Source organism: Anser cygnoides, chromosome 8 (genome assembly GCF_040182565.1).
Source record: "Anser cygnoides isolate HZ-2024a breed goose chromosome 8, Taihu_goose_T2T_genome, whole genome shotgun sequence".
Taxonomy (NCBI): Eukaryota; Metazoa; Chordata; class Aves; order Anseriformes; family Anatidae; genus Anser; species Anser cygnoides.
This window is the reverse complement of record NC_089880.1, coordinates 8,256,160-8,275,468: the sequence shown is the minus strand read 5'-3', so window position 1 is coordinate 8,275,468 and position 19,309 is coordinate 8,256,160. Positions and strand designations below refer to the sequence as shown.

Sequence of the window (19,309 nt, the reverse complement as noted above, 5' to 3'; positions counted from 1 at the left end):
TTTCCATAGGAATAAGAGGAAATGTGAAGTAGTCCAATCTCAGAAGGGTAAGTTGTCCATTGATGGCCGTGAGTGTCTAGGCTGAAAAATACAATGGAATTGTAGTGTTGCAATATATACAAAGCTAGCTGAAACGTGCTCTCTACACAGACATTATGTCAAGAATTAGGTACAGTATGTCTGAAATTCACTAACCTAAAGAACCAATCTGGCCCTGAAGTGATGTATAATCAGAGACTAAAGTAACATGGTCTGCATGAATCCTGCCACTGTCCATGACTCTTAGCCTACGATGAGGACAGCAGTTTGTTTAATATTACCAGAACTGTAATTGAGCAACCACGTTATTCATGATGTTCAGACTTCCTATCAGAAATTGTCTGAGGATCTCTACAAATTCATATATTTACAGTGATGAAACTCCCTCATGCCTTCTAACTCCCAAATGCCTTCTGTGCAGTTCAGATGACAAATCCATGATTTCTGACATCAGTCCTGTTGGACATCAGCACTCTGGGTCACTGATTTTAATTTAGTTTCACTCAGCTACAGCACTTAAAGACTTTAATTAGAACTCCAAATCCCACAAACAGACATATGCACATGATGTCCTAGCTGAGATAATTTGATATACATTTTGGAGAAATCTGTATAGTGTATTGAATCATGTTCAAGAAGTTGCCAAAGAACACTTGAAACTGGAAAAAAAAAAGTTTGCAAAAGGGCAATGTTACAGGATGTTATGTACCACCCACCTTCCTGGGACCTCTTCCAGAAAGACTTCTGTAGAAATAAAGAGTAGTCAGTCCTAGTGCCCACTCAGTCCTTGAACTTTCTGCTTCAAGATTAGTAATGATACTAATTAATATGCATTGCCTATGGTTTAACAGCATACTGCTTTTGAGAAGTGACAAACAAAGCATTCTTCCAGACATGGATATACTGGGCTCTGATGCTTGGGCTGTATTCAATTATAAATCCTCTCAAAGGTCATTCTATAGTAGGAAAATATAAAATAATTTCTGTCCTGCTTTGTTCCTATAGCTTTATGCTACCATGAAGTTGTTCTAGATCTTATTTGACTTATCACGGAGCCTAGATGATTAAGCAGCACATGGATCCAGCTGATTCATCCACCTTCACTCCACAGGAGGACCAACTTGTGGTGACTGTATAATCATCCACTCCCAGCCCTGAGTGTGTTGATGTGATTTTCTGAATTGCAAGTAGAAAAACAAACAAAACAAAACAAAACAAAAGACAGGCTCCAGTTTATAAAGAATGTGTTTGCCTCGCTCCCTAAGAAATCTCCATTTGAAAGTTATTTTATGCAATTTTGGTCAATAGACTGTGAAGATAAAAACTTCTGCAATTAACATAAAGGCATTCTTCAAATTAGCACTGTATTTTTCTCTTTCCATTTAGAAATTTTATGCTCTCCTCCAAGAGTTCCCAATGGGAACTTTAGACCTCAGGAAGACAGCTACAGGGAAGGGGCTATGATCACAATAGACTGTAATCCTGGATATCTTTTGAGAACACTGTCTGGCAAAAATACAGCTCAATGCACCAGCAGAGGCTGGGTGCCTGCTCCAGATTGTGTTGGTAAGTAGCTCTTGTGAATGAAGGCACAATATACACAATTGTTATTTTGGAAATATCTCAAGAGAAAAACTTCAGCACCATAGGAAATAAAAGATGCTTATTCATTGTGTTCCTTGGTGTTATAAAACTTAATGTGATGGCTTGGAAAAAACAGCTAAGAAGCAATGGTATAATCTAAATGTACATTATGTTTATAAACATGGGTATTATCTGTTACTAGATTTGTGAACTTATATATGAAAGTGTGCAATAGTCAGCTCCCTGACAGGAAGGTTTGTGGTCCAACTGAGGAGTAGCATTCCAGTCAAGATAAGAGGACACAGTGAGTGTTAAAGTATCCAAACCAATGCGTAGGTGATGGTTGGAAAGTATGTTTCATCATGTTAACCAGAGCTTTAGAATTTTGGTTGCAGTTTTGTGTTGATATATTATGAACAATTGCAGCTTTATTATAATCTGTCAAATGGCAAAACAAAATACTCTTGATTGATTGGTAATGAGTTCTTTCTTGGCTTAAACTTCCATTAATTACAATGATAGTTTTGCCCATTATGTGCAGTAGAAAAACAAAAGTCAGCAATTTCATAATTTATCGGTCTTTGCTCTTTGATCACTGAAAATGAAAGAAAAACATAGAAACATAGAAACCCTGGCAAAATCAGTCTTGTAAATGAACCTTTGGGTAAGATAATTTGTTCTATTCAAGAAAAGTTCCTTGTTAACAAGTGGATTAAGCATTTCTCTATTTGTGGATTTTGAAATTGAGGAATCTTTTGGAAACCACCTCTCTCATTATTAAATGGTCTGTTCAGGGGCTGATCCCTCCTCCTCATACCCCTCTCCCCCAGCATATGGGCTTTGGTTCAGGGCAATTCAGGAGGAACCTAGCTGCCTTGGCCAAGCAGGACACCCTGGGTAATCTTTGAGTGAAAGCTGCTTCTAAGCCTGACTTGTTCCTGAAAAGCTCTTTTGAGGAACTGAGAAAACAAAAGAAAAATCACTTATGTTTTAAAACTAGGAAGAGCTTTTGGTGTAAGATCCCAGAAGTGACAAATAAAAATGGTGACAGTTGTTATAACAATTGTTAGAGTCTGCACTTTAGTGTCTAGATCTGAGCTAGCTGCCTGGGTTCCCACCATTGTCAGTATAGTACACTTAGCTGAGACCCTGTGAAGAAACTGTGTTATCTCACCATAGAATTAATACTTACATTTGGTTTCATGAATCAGCCTCTAGAGTCCACTAAGAAAATGGACTGGATTTCTGTTGATTGCAATGAAAACAGGCAACCAGCATAGCTGTAGACATTGATGAAGACACCAGAAGCACAGCATTGTTGATCCTGCACTCCTTGAGATCTGCCAAGGTGTGCAGTTCTGATTCTGTCAGTTCCAGGAAACACTCAAATAATGAAGTGGTATCTGAACTAATATTTAGGACTTCGTGTGCTGAACTGTTTGTCCCTCGTGTGTTGATACTGTTGCTGCTAAATTCTATTTCAAGAGAAACCCTGTGACTACCCAGTGATAGAAAATGGCAAGATAAGTGAAAGAATGGCACGCTTTTACTTTCCAATGAGGATTGGGCAGTATGTTGAGTACTACTGTCGTAATGGCTACTCAACCCCAAGTGGAGAAAGAGTCGTTCGAATGGTCTGTTCTAAAGGGGGCTGGAATCCAGAGCCAAAATGCCTCAGTAAGTGCACTTCTACTATATGCTCAATTTTGTTATGATTATTGATGATCTGTGCAGCAGAAATTGTGCTGATGGAATGCAAGAAGCAGCAACGTACAGTTTGTTAAAGTATAACTGCTTGAGTTGAACCCTGGAACTTCATCCAGACTGTTATCCTGTCTGCAGAGCTCAGCCACTTGATAAGTGACACTCTGAAGTGAGTAAGGCTGAAATGATAAATGTGGATTTGGGACGTTCTTTACTCCTGCACTTATCCATGAGATTAAAAAAAATAAGAAGAATAAGATTTAGGAAATGTTTTTCATCTCTGGCTTCTGGGTCCCATGCATGTATCTGCTTTCATCTGCACATGCAGCAAGACGTTCTAAGAACATCTTCTCTGTGTAAATGTATTATTCCTTCAGTGGCTTGGGCACTTTGTCTAGAGGTTGCTTTCTAGGATCCATTGCCCAGTCCTTTTGGATAACATTTGGGACTGGCCAGGTGGCACGCTCTCACAATAAGCTGAGAGTGAGTATGGCTGCAGCAAGGGATCCAGATACACTGGCTTAATCTTTCAGTGATAGAAAACATTTAAACCAGAGAGCTGAGGCCTTCTCTCCTATCCCACATCTTCAGTCAGAGTACAGTTCCTACCTATCGATAGGACCTGAAAGATCAACAAAAGGTTGGTCTTTCTCCTGTTGCCCTGAGCGGAGTGGAGTTCAGTGCAGGGGACAAGTGGAGTCCTGCCCAGAGGAAAGGACCAGTTACTCCAATAACAGAGCCACAGCATTCCTTCATCCATCCGTAGAGCCAGCATGCTTAGCAGTTGGTAAAATCTCTACAGCTGGTTTGAGATGCATTTGAATTGAGATGGTAAAATCTCCTGAGGGCAAATGCCAAAAAATGTCTCAGCACAGGCGTCAACATATGAGAGACTTAGTAGACCGTACCAGAGCTAGTGCTCATGACACTACATGCAATGCAGTTAGCCAGCCTTGCTTATGAATTACGGTAAGGAGTAATGTTTACTAGATCACTTCTTACCGCTTTATGGGGTCATTTGAACTCCCGTTCCTGTGATACGTTAACCTCAGGGCAGTGAAAGAAAGCATACTTTAATTCAGATTTGAGCATGGATGTCTTTGGGGAATAGAATGATAAAGAAAGGTGCTAGGAGGCCCCTTTTTTGGTAATGGTCTTCCTAAACATTATTGTACCTGAGTTTTAGCTGTTCAGATTACTGTGGTTAAATGTACTTACCTTTCTTCTTTAGAAATATGCTCTGTAACACACCTGGAAAATGGTTATTTCTACTATCATCATTATACTTACAAGGAAGGTGAAAGAATTCAATATGTCTGTGACCAAGACTATCGTACTGAAAGTGAAGGTGGTGAAGTTACATGCACAAAGAATGGCTGGTCACCTTTCCCAAGATGTATCCGTAAGAGTGAGTGTGCTTACATTTTGTCACAATTTCTAGCTAAAAAACAATAAATCCATCATCACATCAGCCACGTTAATCCATCACTGCTGCATGGGATAACTCTAAGTCTAGGTGCTTTACAACTGAAACACAGTGCCATGATTCTCTCAGCTATCTCATGCAGCTCTTGAGTCCCTGCATGCTACTGAGGTCAGTAGCTATACAAACATGCAGAATGATGCCCTGTAAAATGACCACACCAGGTTCATTCAGTTCTCCCAGACTGTAAGCTCTGGGGTGGGAGTCAGACCCTCTTGGTCTTCAGTAGTGAAATTTTCTATAACCCAGCAGTGCAGTAATGTAATAAATGGTAATCATTCCCTTTGAACAGCCTGTAATTTCTTCTCTCCTTAGAGCCTCTATCTCTGCCACTTCATACCCTTTTGCTTGCCTTCCAGCTGACATAATACTGGAAGGAGGGAGGACCAGGAAGGTTCTCTCTCCTAATACCCTTTCCAGCTTTTGAACCTGACTTGCAGCAAGCCTGAAATTGCTAGGATGTCTCACCTAAACTTTAGATACTTTAGGTAACAATTTTATTTGGACAAAAGAAATAATTCAACCTAAATTCCTTCTTTTAGACCATCAAAACATTTTTTAAGGAAACAATTCCAGCATGAAAGAGACACCTACCGTAGAATGTTTTGGACAGCCGCTCGCTGATATTTTCACATAGCAATGAGCAAGCAAAATAAAATTTGATAATTCTTAGTGTTAGTCAATACTGAGCATCACAGCTGTAAATACCAAAAATAAATATATAAATACCAGTTAGTAACACTGAATTTCGACTTTTCACATTCTGGTTGTACCCGAGGAACGGAGCTTAACACAGAAGTAGAAAATAATTTGCTCTAAAAATTGTTCTAAATCCTACTGCTGTTTTCATTTGTCCTCCGTCTTCTGGATATTATAAATATATAGTTTAGCAGTGTTTTACTGGAAAAGAATTTTGTCTTTCAGAAACATGCAAGAATATTGTGCTGGACAATGCTTCTTTCCCCTCGGCAACGGGTACATTTGGCTTACAGGCGAAAGTCACCTATACGTGTCATGATGGCTTTGTAACTCCAGAAGGAAAAGACACAGGAGAGACACAGTGTCAAGAGAATGGCTGGACTCCAACTCCAAAGTGCATCCGTGAGTAGTACAACTTCAGAGCTCCCTGTTGCAACCACTGGTGCAAACAAGATATCCCATGTACTCTGATTTTCTTCATCTGTATTGGTAGAGGTTTCTTACAGAGCAGAGGGAGAGTCAAACAGAGGACTGAGCCTCCAGAGATGAACTTCTCTGGGGTTCCAAGAATTAAAGACAGAAAGCAAAATGGAAGTGAGTACACAGGGAAAATATCTTCTGTCTTCTAGGTGAGATATTTTGTTCAAACCTCAGTGTTATGAAGTAGATAATCACTGCCCTCTCCAGTGATTTTAGCTGATACAATGTGCATACACCCAATCTTACTCCCAGTTTCTCCAGTCTTTTTGATAAGAGGGTGAGAACCTTTCACACTTGTGAGGGACAATTTATGAAGAAATGCTTGTGAGCCAAAGGATTATTTATGTCAATAACTTTCTTTAAAAGAGACCAAATAAGAAACATGATTCGCTATTTGGAAAGATGTTATGACTGTGCATAAAAGATTAGGCTGTGCTTTCTGCCCTGGGGCTAGAAAGCACGTTTTTGAAAAAGACCAGAGTGTTCTTTTCTGAAAATACTTCCATACTGTTGTTGCCCTTCTCCTCTTAGAAGTCCTTTCCTCTCCTGTACGGGGATATAGGACACTAAAAGAGGAACTTGGATCTTCCAGTGTTATAATGCCAAGGTTTGTAATACTGACCAACATTAGCTAGCATTTTCTCCTGTCCTTTTGGTTCAGACTGACTTTACACAGTTGTTTTTTTCTGATCACCTCACAAAAGGCCATGGGGAACAGGAGTACAAACTGTGTGATATGACACCTATAATAAAAATAAATAGTGGAAGGAAAGGAATTGAATCCAAGGAAGAAGTATTTGTGCCAGATTCTACTCCTTCTTTCTAGAATGCAGAATGCAATAGATACTCTGTGAATGCATTACATATAATATTCTAAATTCATATGTTGGCAATGCAGAATTTTTAATGTTTTAAATATCCTGAATTGTCCACTAACCTAGCACACACTAAAGTACCTACAGTAATGATGTTTCCAACAGGCAACGTTTCTGGATTGCAAAATGCGCTAACATTATTTTTTTCTACAGGATCATGTAGAAAACCTCATGTTCACATTTTGGATGGCCATGTAGATAAAAGTGTGTTCCTGCCTGGAGATACAATTGCATATTCATGTTCAGAGGGATATCAAACTGCAGATAATATGACAACTGGTACTACAAGTTGTGAAATAAATGGTGAATGGAAACCAGCACCCAAGTGTCTTGGTAAATATTTTTGTGCTTGCTGACCAGTGTAACTGTATGAACTTTGTGAAGCTTTATTCTTTCCTTTGGTTTTGTTCTAATCAGTGCTAAGTCATGACAAGAGCAGGGCTGCCTCCTCTACCTGCTCTGGCCCAGAATCATTCCTGCCTGACTGCTGGAATCCAGCCCAGTGCCACAGGGATCTGGGACCTCTGCTAAGGCCAAGGGATGCAGCTGCCACTTTTCCCTTTGCAGATTCAACCAGTAACAAAGCTGAGCACATATCCGAGACTCACAGACACAGGACACTGACACAGCCACATGAATTGCCACAGGCAAGGCTTGCCCTCAACAACACGTGCATACAGGACTCAGATAAAACATAGACAGCTACGTCCCCTTCCTCCTCTTCAGCTGGTAAAGATAGAGTTTCACTAGTCAAGGTGCACACACAGCACTTTCTAGGTTCACAAGCACATGTGTTCATGGAGCCCTCAAGGCCCTCGCTTGCCTCACTCACACCAGTGTCCCCCCAGTAGCTGTTTTTTTGGCACATACTGTTCCCACTCCAGTGGCTGGAAGGTAAAGACTCCCACTGGCTCCAGTAGCTGCACTGGAACCCCACCTACTTAAGTAACTGGCACCATTTTTTTTACTCACACACATACAGTAGCTCTCACCAGTAGCTAGCACCTAGACCTTGCTGCACACAGACACATGGGGATAGAGAGTGACATTGCACAGTGAGAGAGTTAAGAACAGATTTAATAAAATGCAGATGATAGGACAGACTGCAGTGATCAGGTGCAGGGCTCGGCCAGGCAAGCATACTGACTGGCACAGTGTTACACAACTGGTCCCTTTTACCTCTTTTCTGCCTATCCCAATCTTTGTTCTCCTTGCTCTCACTTGCCCCTCCATGTCCCCTCATGGGTTTGTATGGCTGTGTCAATTCCAGCGCTGTTTCCCATCCAGGTTCTCCCTGGTTTAATCTTAGTTGCAAAGACTAGATTGATTATCTTGAAAGTGGTGCCTGTAGTTTTTTGATAGCCAACCAATTAGTGTGACTGGGAAGTTTGTATCTTGTCATTGTCTCCATGTTAGTTTTTTCAGGGCTGTGTGTCTGTATATTTTGTTTCTGGTTTCCCCCTTTTCCATTAGTAGTAGTGTGTCATGTACTTTTTGTAGGTCTTACACTATATGTTAAAATATTTTGTCTTTGTAGCAATAGAATGTGAAATGCCAATATTGCCCAATGGATATATTTCTCCCAGGGAGGGTAAATATAGCAATGGAGATGTTGTGAATTTTTTCTGTGAAAAAAAATACAAAAGAGTGGGACCTGCCTCTGCTCAGTGCTATTACTTTGGATGGTCTCCATCACCACCAACATGTAAAGGTAATTCTTCTGTTGACTTTATTGTGGTAGGAAATGTATGAAAATGCCTGGGTCCTGAAGACTTTTGTGGGTACCTTGTCTCTAAAAGGGCAGGTACTGGTCTACAAGTGGTATTATTCTGCTATTTCATGAAAGAGTCTGAGCAGTTGGATTTTCAATGATGTTCACTTTTCTGTGTGTAAAAACATTGAACATGTCTAGAACATTTGTCTGGTAATCAGCCCAAATATTTTTCTTGTTGCCTTTATTCTGTTATCTTCGATTATGCCAACTGGAGTTCTGCAATAACTGAAAGTGAGCTGGTAAATGGCTTGCACAAAATTTCACTGCAATGTATGAAAAAATATTATTTATTCAAAAAGACATAAATAGGCTGCAATATGGCAGCCAGGAATTATTTATTCGAGCAATGCCCTCTCTTACTCTATCCTGTTTTTGTAAAAAAATAAAATAAAAAATAAAAAAGTTTTTGGAGATGATACATAGCTGAATTCAAGGCAAAAAAAGCTCAGTGAAGGCTTTTTACTATGAAATTCCTGTTTCATCCTGTAGGATTAACAATGTCATGCAGAAGGGAAGATATATTCCCCTATTCTTCCTCTGAAGGAAGTTCAAGGTAGCAAGAGCATCTAATATTTCTCACATTTCTTTCCTGCTTGATCAGTTACGTTGTTGTCTTTCATCCTTCTTTTTGCTCACTCTCTTTTGCATTTGAAAACAAGTATATTTTGTGTTGTTGGCTCTTTAGCTCAAAAACATATTAAGCTCCCTTGGCAGGAGTTCACTCCATTAGAGGTACACATTGCTTTCTGAGTGATTTGCATAACATGCCATTGTTTCTTGCAGGTTTTTGTTTGTTTGTTTGTTTGTGAAATTGATGTCCGTGTAACACTTTTCTTCTCTTAAAAATGATTTGGTTTCATCAACTGTTTCTTTTATCACGGTAGGAAATTGACAGCACATGCAAGTAAGAGAGTAGACTGAGCCAGGGTCACTCATCTCAGACTGTGAGCTGCAGCCCAACATGAATCCAAATAGTCAATGTCTGTTTAACCTGTTCTGTGGATTTTTCTTAACTTTAAGCAAGAATCTCAGTTTATTTTGTGTTGCACTTAATGTGTAAGTGTGCTAATAGTACTGAGTAAAGAGCATAAAATTAATATCTTGGTTTCAGAGAATCCCAGAGGCTGTGGACCTCCACCCGAGATTACCAATGGAAGTATTGCTTCTGGATTTCTGCAACAGTATCAGCATGGGAGTAGAACAAAATATGAATGTGACACCATATTTAAATTGGTTGGATCAAAGGAAATAGAATGTGTTGATGGACAGTGGTCACCTCCTCCTTCTTGCATTGGTATCCTATATAATTCTATATATAAAAAACTGTGGTGTTGCCATACAAAGATAACCAAAAGTAAAGTAAAAGAGCTAATGCCAACTGATCACTAGGAAAAAAAATGCTGTTACTGTAAAAACAAGTAAAACTAAGTCTCCAGGTAGGTCAGGACATGTTCTGACAAAGTAAGCCGGATAAGCCTCCATCCTGAGGCTTTGTAAGCTCAGTACAAATGCCATCGCCTGTTTCCAGCAATGACAATACTATATGTTTCAGGGGCTCAGGGCTGCAAATGCGATGACTGTATATGCGTTGTGTTGCTGTCTTCCCTAGGCTAGAGTTAGGTGTCCCACATTTTTTTATAGTGCTGATATTGAAATAGTGAATGGTGCTACAGTCAGGTGTTCTGCCTAGGCAGAAGCACCCACTTTCTGTGCATGGCATTAGATGGTGTACCTCAGACCACAGAGTATGGAGGAGTGCAAACTACCATTCACTTGTTAAGACAGTGTCTCAGAATTGAAGCGGAATAGAATAAGTTGAAAATCTGTAGCTACATGAAATAATTAGGAGTGTTCTTAAGGAAGAGAACCAATAAACGTTGTGTTTTCATGGACTAGTTTACTTTGTCCTACAAAACATCTTCTACATCAACTGCACTGCTCATCTAAGTGCCATACAAATTCCTTGTTCTCCCCATAATAAGTCTTAATATGCAGGAATACCCACTCACTCAAGATACTTATCTCCTCAAGCTCTGATCCTTGTGTTGTTTGTGTACGGAGAGATCAAATGGAAATATCTTCAACAGGTGGCTCTTCTGCTACAGCTGCCCCTCATTTTCACAGAGCTCATGAGAACTTTCTTTTGCAAATACCTATCATCTTCCATGTTTTATTGAACTGTTCAGGAGATTCTAAAGCTACTTGTGTGGGGGAGGGGGGTGGGGGGTGGGTCTGGGAACAGGCAGAAGGGGATGTGCAATCGTGGATCTCCTTCCTTAGAAACCAGGCTAAAATCCATTAGCAACAAAATATTCTGTACTGACAGAGGTACCAAAAGACTTGTGATTCCCTTGGAAAGTCTGGTAGTCTCTGGCTGTCTGAATTCTGACACATCTTCCAAGAGCAACACTGATGTTTTAAAAATGTATAGCATGGAGGAGAATGATTGCTCACATCTTTTTGATATTTGTTCCACAGAGAACAGTTTCTGTGCACAAGTTGGAAAAAAAGAGTGGTTCAAGATTGAGTGCAAAGTTGTTCAAATACAATTTCTGAGATTACCATGGGTCTTTCCTCTTCCCTGTTCAGAACTGGCTGTATGCCCCTACCCTGTTACATCCCTTTTTCCTTCCTCAGAAGAAATACCCATATACTGCACTCAACCGTGCAAACCATTAACCTTTACTTTCACTACCACAACAACAGTGGCAGCCCACAGCAGGAACCACAGTTAGCACATAGAGACGACAGCCCTGCAGCTCGCTACGTGATGTTACAGAGGGTTTCGGCTCTTGTAGTAACACTAATTGAAAGTGCACATAACAAATGTGTAGGTGTGTAACTGAATATAATTTTGATTAATCAGAATCAGGTTCCAGATGACCTGGATTAATTGAAGGTTTTCTTACACTTCAGGATTCGTGTATCTTTGAAAAACAGAATTTGGGAAATTAACCTTAGCTGAAACTACTTGGGGAGCAAGCTGTGGAGTTATCACAGTGATGGAAAAAGAAGGGAAAGGTCTGGAAAGGGATTTAGTAAACTGGCTAAATTATATACATACCTTAGCTCCGTAGAAGGTATTGTTAGTTAATAGGAGTAGGTTTGACTCGCCAAATGCAAATGTAATTCTTTTTATTTAAATTCTTTCAGATATTCAAATGTGACTCCAGTAAAATTGTGGAATATTTCTGCTCTTTTCAACAGAAGACAAAACACCATGTGGATCACCTTCCTCTATCCCGAATATTGTTCTTCACCAGAAAGACCAGCCCCAGTTTTCTCCTGGTGATGAAGTATTATATGGATGTAAAAATGGCGATGCTGGAAGAACGAGGACAAAATGTCTTAATGGGGAATGGAAGCCTTTACCTCTTTGTGATGGTAATCTGTTTCCATAATATTTCAGATATGAGTTTAACATTGTTGTATTCAAAATTTCAAGAACTTCAGGAATCAATATGTAGCCAGAGATACTATGGTTTTATGCATCTCAACTAAGTGCTTTTTTATTTACTGCTCTTTTAAGTGTGAACATGTCCTTCATCCTGGAAAGACTCTGAAGGTACAAATTAGTAAATACTCTGAGTCAGTCTGGGGAAAGAAATGGACAGTTACACAGTGGGTAACATCAAATATGATGGCACATCAATTATGGCACTGCACATCTTTGATGTGCAATGACCTTATGACAGTAGTTTTTTACCTATTTTCCAGTGTTCCTCTCCAAAAAAGACCCTTCAGAAGCCTTGGGACATACCAGCAATAAAGTCACATGCCTATTGTATTAATTACATGGAGATTTGTGTCTCTACATACTACTTTGATTTTTAAAAATCCTAATAGAAATTAGAAATAGTAGTAATAGCCATGATGTGCTGGTCTTATCTTATCCTTGCCATTTTTATGTAGATTAGTCCTTTTCATTTCTGATCAGTAGTTTTCTCTTTCTTTTTCTAACCTTCCCATTTAGTTTCACGGTGCATAAACTGTTGAAAGTAAAGTCTTTTTAAAAGATGTAAAATAAACCCTTTGCCTAAGGCAAAAAACCAATGCATTGGAGTCAGTAGGTTTTTTTTTTTAAAAAAAAAAAAAAAAGTGATATTGTACAAGAAGGTGTTTTGGCTGGAATAAATTTGACTAAAGTATATTGGCTTCTATTTATCTTTAGTGAAATACAGTTTATTATATTCTATTCTTAGTTTCCCTTTCTACAGAAGTGATTTTATATTTCTCAGTGATTTGGATACGCTGTACCTGTATTTGCAGTTATGTTGAGGATTGAATCTGGAACAAAATACAATCTACTTAGCTTTCACATTAGCTTGTCTTCTCACTCTCAGAATCACCAGTCAAGGACGCAAAACCTGGTTATGACTTACATACACTTTCCCTGGAGACTGATACCTGGTATATATTTAGTGTGGAATAGTACTACCTCCATGCTCCTGTTTCTGCAAGCAAAAGAAGGTTTCTATTCTTGTTTGTCTTACTACTGTTCTGTAGTTTTGAGGAAGAAATGAATGCTTAGTTTTTCAGTTAATGGACTCAGCAGAAGGGATCCTGTTAAAATAAAATAATTTTGTGAGCAATAACAGTCTGTGCTTTAGATAGCAAGAACAAAAATTTGTTTCTGTAATCTAGGAATCTTAGGAGTTACTTCAAACTACTGTAAATGAAAAAATATCTTCACATGGGTGTGCATTAGGAAACCAATGACCTCTTCATCAGTGAATGCATATGTACATCTTATCTGAACCAAATCTGTTCTTTAGCTGTTTGTGTTGATTTTATTCAGCTACATCTCATCGCTGTGTGCCTCCAATGGATGTTGAGGTTGTACAACCTAGTTCTTTTTCCGAGCCAAAAAAGGAGATTGAGCCACATGGAGTTATACAGTATAAATGTACATCAGCTGACAACAATATTAAAGAGTCAACTTGCGTGTCTGGAAAATGGTCACCGGAGATTGATTGTACAGGTGTGGTTTTACAATGCATACGATTTCTTCTTTTTATATTGGAATGATAAATGCTCATTATTAAAGCTTATTAGTATCTCTGTGACACTAGTCTGAAATAGAAATGCTTACACGCTTATATATGTGTGTGTAGTCAACTATATGCTATGGGATAGTCATGGGAACTAATGATGAGAATGATTTGAACAGTGAATTAGGTTCAGAGACACTATTTTTGTGAAGCAGACTTAATAATATCTACTATGACAATTGGAACAGTTGTCCCTGTCACTTCTGCTGTGAGAAAAGATTCAAAGATAAATTTAAGCTTTTTTTCTTCCAAAAGGGCTGTACCCTGGTGGAAATGGGAGTAGCACATAGCTCAAGTTCCAGCCAAAGTTACTTTATTTTCTTTAAAATTCAAAGCTCTTCTATTGCTATTTTTTTTATTCTATTTTTTTTCCCAGTCATTCTTAGCAAAACAACAGGAAAAAGGCTGAGTTGGCCAGATTGCCCTAATCTAAAGCACACCAAAGGTCAGATGCCTGCAGGACTGCCTGCAAGAGCCATAGGTAGAGCAGGATATTGCCTGTAAAAGAGTAAAAACAATCATGGCCTCATTGCCTGCTTTATGGCATATCGATGGGAAGGGATGTGTGGAAGTGGCAGAAGTGCATAGGGTGGCAGCCACTCGAGTTAGCATTCTCTTTCAAAAACAGTCCCTACCTTCCCAGTGTTCTGAGACCATGTGAAGCAACAAACCAAGCTTTTGAGGTTTCCTCCTGCTCAGATCTACCTCTTTCCCTTCTTTTTCCTTTCCTATGACAGGAGCTGCCCCTCATTCCTTGAGTGGCAAAATTCACATTTATTTCTTTGTTTCCTTTCATGGTTCTCATTTAACTCTACTATTAGCTATGTCTGGGGAAAACAACAACAACAAAGCAAACAATCAGAAAGAAAAACTGACAAAACCAACCACACAAACTGTAAACAACCAAGAGAACCCCAGAAGCTGGACCAGTTTTCCTGAAATACCTCACCATACAGAGAGAGTCAGGGAAAGCACACAAGCTTGTGCAGCTGTGTAAGGGAGAGAGGGGACTACCAGCTTACATTACTGAACACAATTCTGACATAGAAAAATATATTGATGGTGTATTTTTCTGACCATGTGTTCTGTGAATACATGTTGAAAACATGAGCATCTAAAGGAAGCTCTGGTGTTTTTGGGGCAGAACAAAATGATTATGATACTAGTTGAAGCTCCATGTAGCTACTGAAGACTTATCTAATGCCAGTGTTTTCTTGGTTGTTAGTATTGTAATCTGTGATGAACTGTTACACTTTATCTTATGTTCTGTTTTGATCTGCATATGTGTCCTTAGGTGAAAACACTTGCCCACCTCCACCTCAGCTGCATGGTGCTAAACAGATACCAATTGAAAGAAATTACAGGAATGGGAGTAAAATAACTTTTTCGTGTCTTGAGAGTTTCCAGCTCATTGGTGGGAATGAAATAACATGTATAAATGGGAGATGGCAGTCACCACCACGCTGCATTGGTCAGTAGTGGATTTTTTTTTCTCTTTGTTTTATTATGAACTTCTGTGTTATGTACTTGCACTCATCATTAGCAGAATGATGATGTTATTGTTGTTAAGACTGTCACAAACAGGTAATTGTGCAGAAAAGCAATAGAATGTAAGTTGCTAAAGAAGGTGCAGTTGACCAACTGTTGGGTAGTACGTTTGTGGGGTGTTTTGGTTGGTTGGTTTGTGTTTTTTTTTTATTTAGACAGACTCATCTGAGATGGAGCATAAAGCCTTCAGGCAGCTCCTCAGGAGCCGTGTGTTTATTTATGTTGTTTGGATGTAGTTTTAGCAGTCTTTGCTTGTTTGTTTTTCTGTCTTTAATCTTACTTGATTTTTCTCCTTTCCTTTTTGTGACTTTTTCCTGTAATACAAGTATAAATGATATGGCATAACTTTGGCCATCTGTTCTAAGGAATCATAGAACCAGAGAATGGTTTGGATTGGAATGCACCTTAAAGATCACCCAGTTCCAACCCCCTGCCATGGGAGGGACACCTCCCACCAGACCAGGTTGCCCAAAGCCCCATCTGGTCTGGCCTTGGGCCCTGCCAGGGATGGAGCATCCACAGCTTCTCTGGGATGTTCCTGTGCCTCACCACCCTTTGAGTGAGGAATTTCTTCCTAGTATCTAATCTAAATCTACCCTGTTTTAGTTTAAAGCCATTACCCCCTGTCCTATCTCTACACTCCCTGACAAAGAGTCCCTCCCCAGCTTTCCTGTAGGCCCCCTTTAGGTACTGGAAGGCCACTGTAAAGTCTCCCCAGAGCCTTCTCTTCTCCAGGCTGAACCACCCTAACCCCCTCATCTTGACTCCATAGGAGAGGTGCTCCAGCCCTCTGGTCATCCCCATGGCATTCATTCCTCTGGACTCATTTGAATATGTCCATGCTCTTCTTGTGCTGGGTGCCCCAGGTGGGGTCTCACAAGAGCAGAGTAGAGGGGGAGAATCACCTCCCTCGGCCTGCTGGCCATGCTTCTTTAGATGCAGCCCAGGATACAGTTGGTCTTCTCAGCTGCAAGAACACACTGCTGGCTTATACTGAGTTTTTCATCAACCAACACTCCCAAGTCCTTCTCCTGAGGGTTTTTCTCAATACAGTCTCTGCTCAGCCTGTATTCGTGCTTGGAATGCTGAGGAATCCGCAAGCCAACTGTTCAAACATTGCTGATGCAGATGATATCTTGTAAGCAGAAGTTCATTAAGAAGTAGAAGAAAGTGTTTTCAGAAATGGGTAGGAGATAGATGAGTGCAGGACAAACGAGGTGCGAGCTGGTGACTGATGTGCACAACATGCCAAGCAAGCCTGTATTTTTAAGCTGCAAAATTCTAATGCCCTATGGTTTCTTTTCTCTTTTGTTGCTTGGGAGACTCTGTTTCTACTGATGTGTCAGACATAGAGAAGAATAATGAAAAAAGTGCTTGAGCTGCTCATAAAATAAATTATATTGCAATAAAATTCTCAGTCACAGTTACTAAACAAGAAGTTTGATTGTAATTAGATCTTTTGTCTTGCGGAATTCAGAGAATTCAGAGAAACGTATGCTTTCAACTTGATGTGTCAGCTGATGAAACCTAACTCACTAGTAACCAAAAACGTATATGAAACATAATTTATGTTCACCCCTTCTACAGTCATGTAAGAGAATAGCATAGTTGGACAACCCCAACTCAGGAGGAGTTTGTAGAGGTTTAGTCCACTCTGTGTCTGGGGAGGTAGGTTATACTTCTTAAGCTCTGCTGCACTCTGGTATTTTCCTTATGTCATCAGGAAACCCCCCATGACATTGGTATAATTTTATTAGTGGTGGACAAGCTTAATTTAGTTACAATTCTAGAAACTCACTTTCACCAGGACAGAACAACATCTCTTCTGATTCTCTGTCTATGATTTTTATCATTTTCTTTTTATTAAGTTGTAACTGTATCTCCTTGGCAAGATGTGGGACATGACTCTAATTTGGTTCAAAGTAAAAAGAAACAAATCCTTTTTGGATTTTTTTGAGGGAGAGAGGAAAGGAGTTTTGCTTTGTGAATCTTACATATTTCTTCATCTTACTTTCAAGCCACTTAATTTTTGTTTGGATTTTTTTTTTCTTTTCCTTTTCTGTTTTAGACTGCATGTCTTTGGAATATTAATTGTCTTGTAATACTGTTTGTCTTTGTGCTCCATATTTTAAAGAAAATCCCTGCTTGCCACCGCAACCTGTGGAATATGTAGATGATCTCAGGCTGGAAAATCAAAACTTAAAAATGGAAAAAGAAGGGAAAACAATTTATCTGGCTGGTGCTACACTAAATGTGGTTTGTCATCCTGGATATAAGTTAGATGGACCATCAAAGATAACTTGTTCTATGGGAAACTGGACTTCAGCTCCTACATGCTCTGGTAATGTCAAACAAGACTTTTCCTGGGATGTACTTAGCAATGAATTCGAAATAATTTTAAACTGGAGCTTGAATTGTAGCAACAAACAGTAATTCTATATTTTGCTATGGAATCTTATTTTTCCTCGTGAATGTCTTCAATGCAATCCTGGTGGGGGGCAAGGCTGATACAGTTGAACACAGTTTATTTTTTTATGTATTCCTGTGGTATATTTGCAATCTATGTTCAGAGTCAGTCTCTGCCAGATGAGTCATGGGCACATCCTTATCATCCAAGGATCTGTTTTCTACGGAGTTCACTAGTGAGTAGAAATTACTTTGGTGCTTCAATGATAGACATCACTTCTGTATAGTAAAGGACAGAAGCCTTTCCCAAAGTTTTCTGGCAGGGCTAGAAACAGAATCTAAAGCTTTACATTGCCTGAAGTTCACATCTATTTAGGGTACTAACATTTAAGTTTCTGAATGCTACCTTTTATATCCACAGGCAGTGATTGACTACGTTGCTCCTATAAAAGGCATCTTTTTGGTTGGAACAATCCACTCATTCTATGTGTATCACATTACCAAAAGTTTCAAGTTTGCATATCTTTTCAGAAATACCATGTGGAAGGATTCCAGCAGTTGCCAATGCTGCATTTGAAGGCAGGAGCAAGGAGAAGTATGAGCCTGGTGAAACAATTCGCTACCAGTGTCATGAAGGATTTCAGGTCACTGGTCCCCCTGAAATTTTTTGCAGAAGGGGAAATTGGTCAACACCACCATTTTGTGAAGGTATAGGTTGTACTTCTAAGTAGTCTATGACCCTTCTTAGTCTTTCAGGAACACTAATTAATATAACGCCAACCCATGCGTGCAAGTGAGTCAGACCAGTAGAGCTGATCATTGAGTTGCTTTTAATAGACTGCTACAACACCTATTTTTCTGGTCCCTGAGAAGCAACAGGCAGGACTGATCAGCAAAGAAATCTTTTCCCCTTCTGGTCTGAAGCCGGTAGCCACAGCTTTGCTCCCTGCTTAGATCAAGCAGTCAGAGGGTTATGGAGAAAAGGGTGTTGGCTGCAAAGAGTGACATAGCTGGTAGCCTTACATATCTTGATTTCGTATCACTAGAAATTTCAGTCTATGCAAGTTACCTTCAAATAGTAAATAAACCACTTTGTTCTCCAGCGCTTTGGCACACAATGCTGTATGGCATCAGTCTGCACATTCGGCTGGTCTCTGCAACTCCTTTCCTCTTTTTAAGTCACTTTAGGCAAAAAAAATAATTGCCTGGTGAAGCGTTGCAGAATGAAAACCATAGTAACTTCCTTTCCTACTTGTAGAAAAGGACCTACCTTACACAAATCACCTGTCCTCATCAGGAACAATGGTGCTTGTGAATGCGCTATTCTGTGATAGCCATACTACTGTCCTACTATTCTTAAACGCACCTCTCTTTTCAGATGTTAGCTGTGGAGCCCCACCTGAAATTCTCAATGCTCATATTACCAGCACTCAACAGGAGAAATACCTGCCTGGTGCCAAAGTCCATTATGAATGTGAAAGTAATTATCAAATTATGGGTGTAAATTATGTCACTTGTTCAGAGGGACAATGGACAAAAGTGCCAAGTTGCAGAGGTAGGAATTTGTGCTTTCATTCTGGCTGTTAGCTTCGTGGGGACTGTTTGGATCACCTAAATACTAGAAAGACTTTACCTTTTTTAGTTTTGTTTTCTTTGTGTACTGCAA

General features: G+C 39.6%; 1 protein-coding gene across 1 annotated transcript in view; it reads left to right on the top strand.

Annotated features, from left to right (window-relative positions):
* The window catches only part of CFH (complement factor H), a 37,374-nt gene that overhangs the window by 13,372 nt on the left and 4,693 nt on the right, over window positions 1-19,309 (top strand). Inside the window, exons 7-19 of the mRNA XM_067001434.1 lie at window positions 1,426-1,605; window positions 3,109-3,300; window positions 4,559-4,735; window positions 5,735-5,911; window positions 7,018-7,197; window positions 8,402-8,575; window positions 9,750-9,932; window positions 11,846-12,022; window positions 13,437-13,619; window positions 14,984-15,160; window positions 17,372-17,578; window positions 18,175-18,351; window positions 19,022-19,198. Coding sequence (XP_066857535.1) covers window positions 1,426-1,605; window positions 3,109-3,300; window positions 4,559-4,735; window positions 5,735-5,911; window positions 7,018-7,197; window positions 8,402-8,575; window positions 9,750-9,932; window positions 11,846-12,022; window positions 13,437-13,619; window positions 14,984-15,160; window positions 17,372-17,578; window positions 18,175-18,351; window positions 19,022-19,198 — 2,361 coding nt within the window. The remainder of the gene's footprint in view (window positions 1-1,425; window positions 1,606-3,108; window positions 3,301-4,558; window positions 4,736-5,734; window positions 5,912-7,017; window positions 7,198-8,401; window positions 8,576-9,749; window positions 9,933-11,845; window positions 12,023-13,436; window positions 13,620-14,983; window positions 15,161-17,371; window positions 17,579-18,174; window positions 18,352-19,021; window positions 19,199-19,309) is intronic.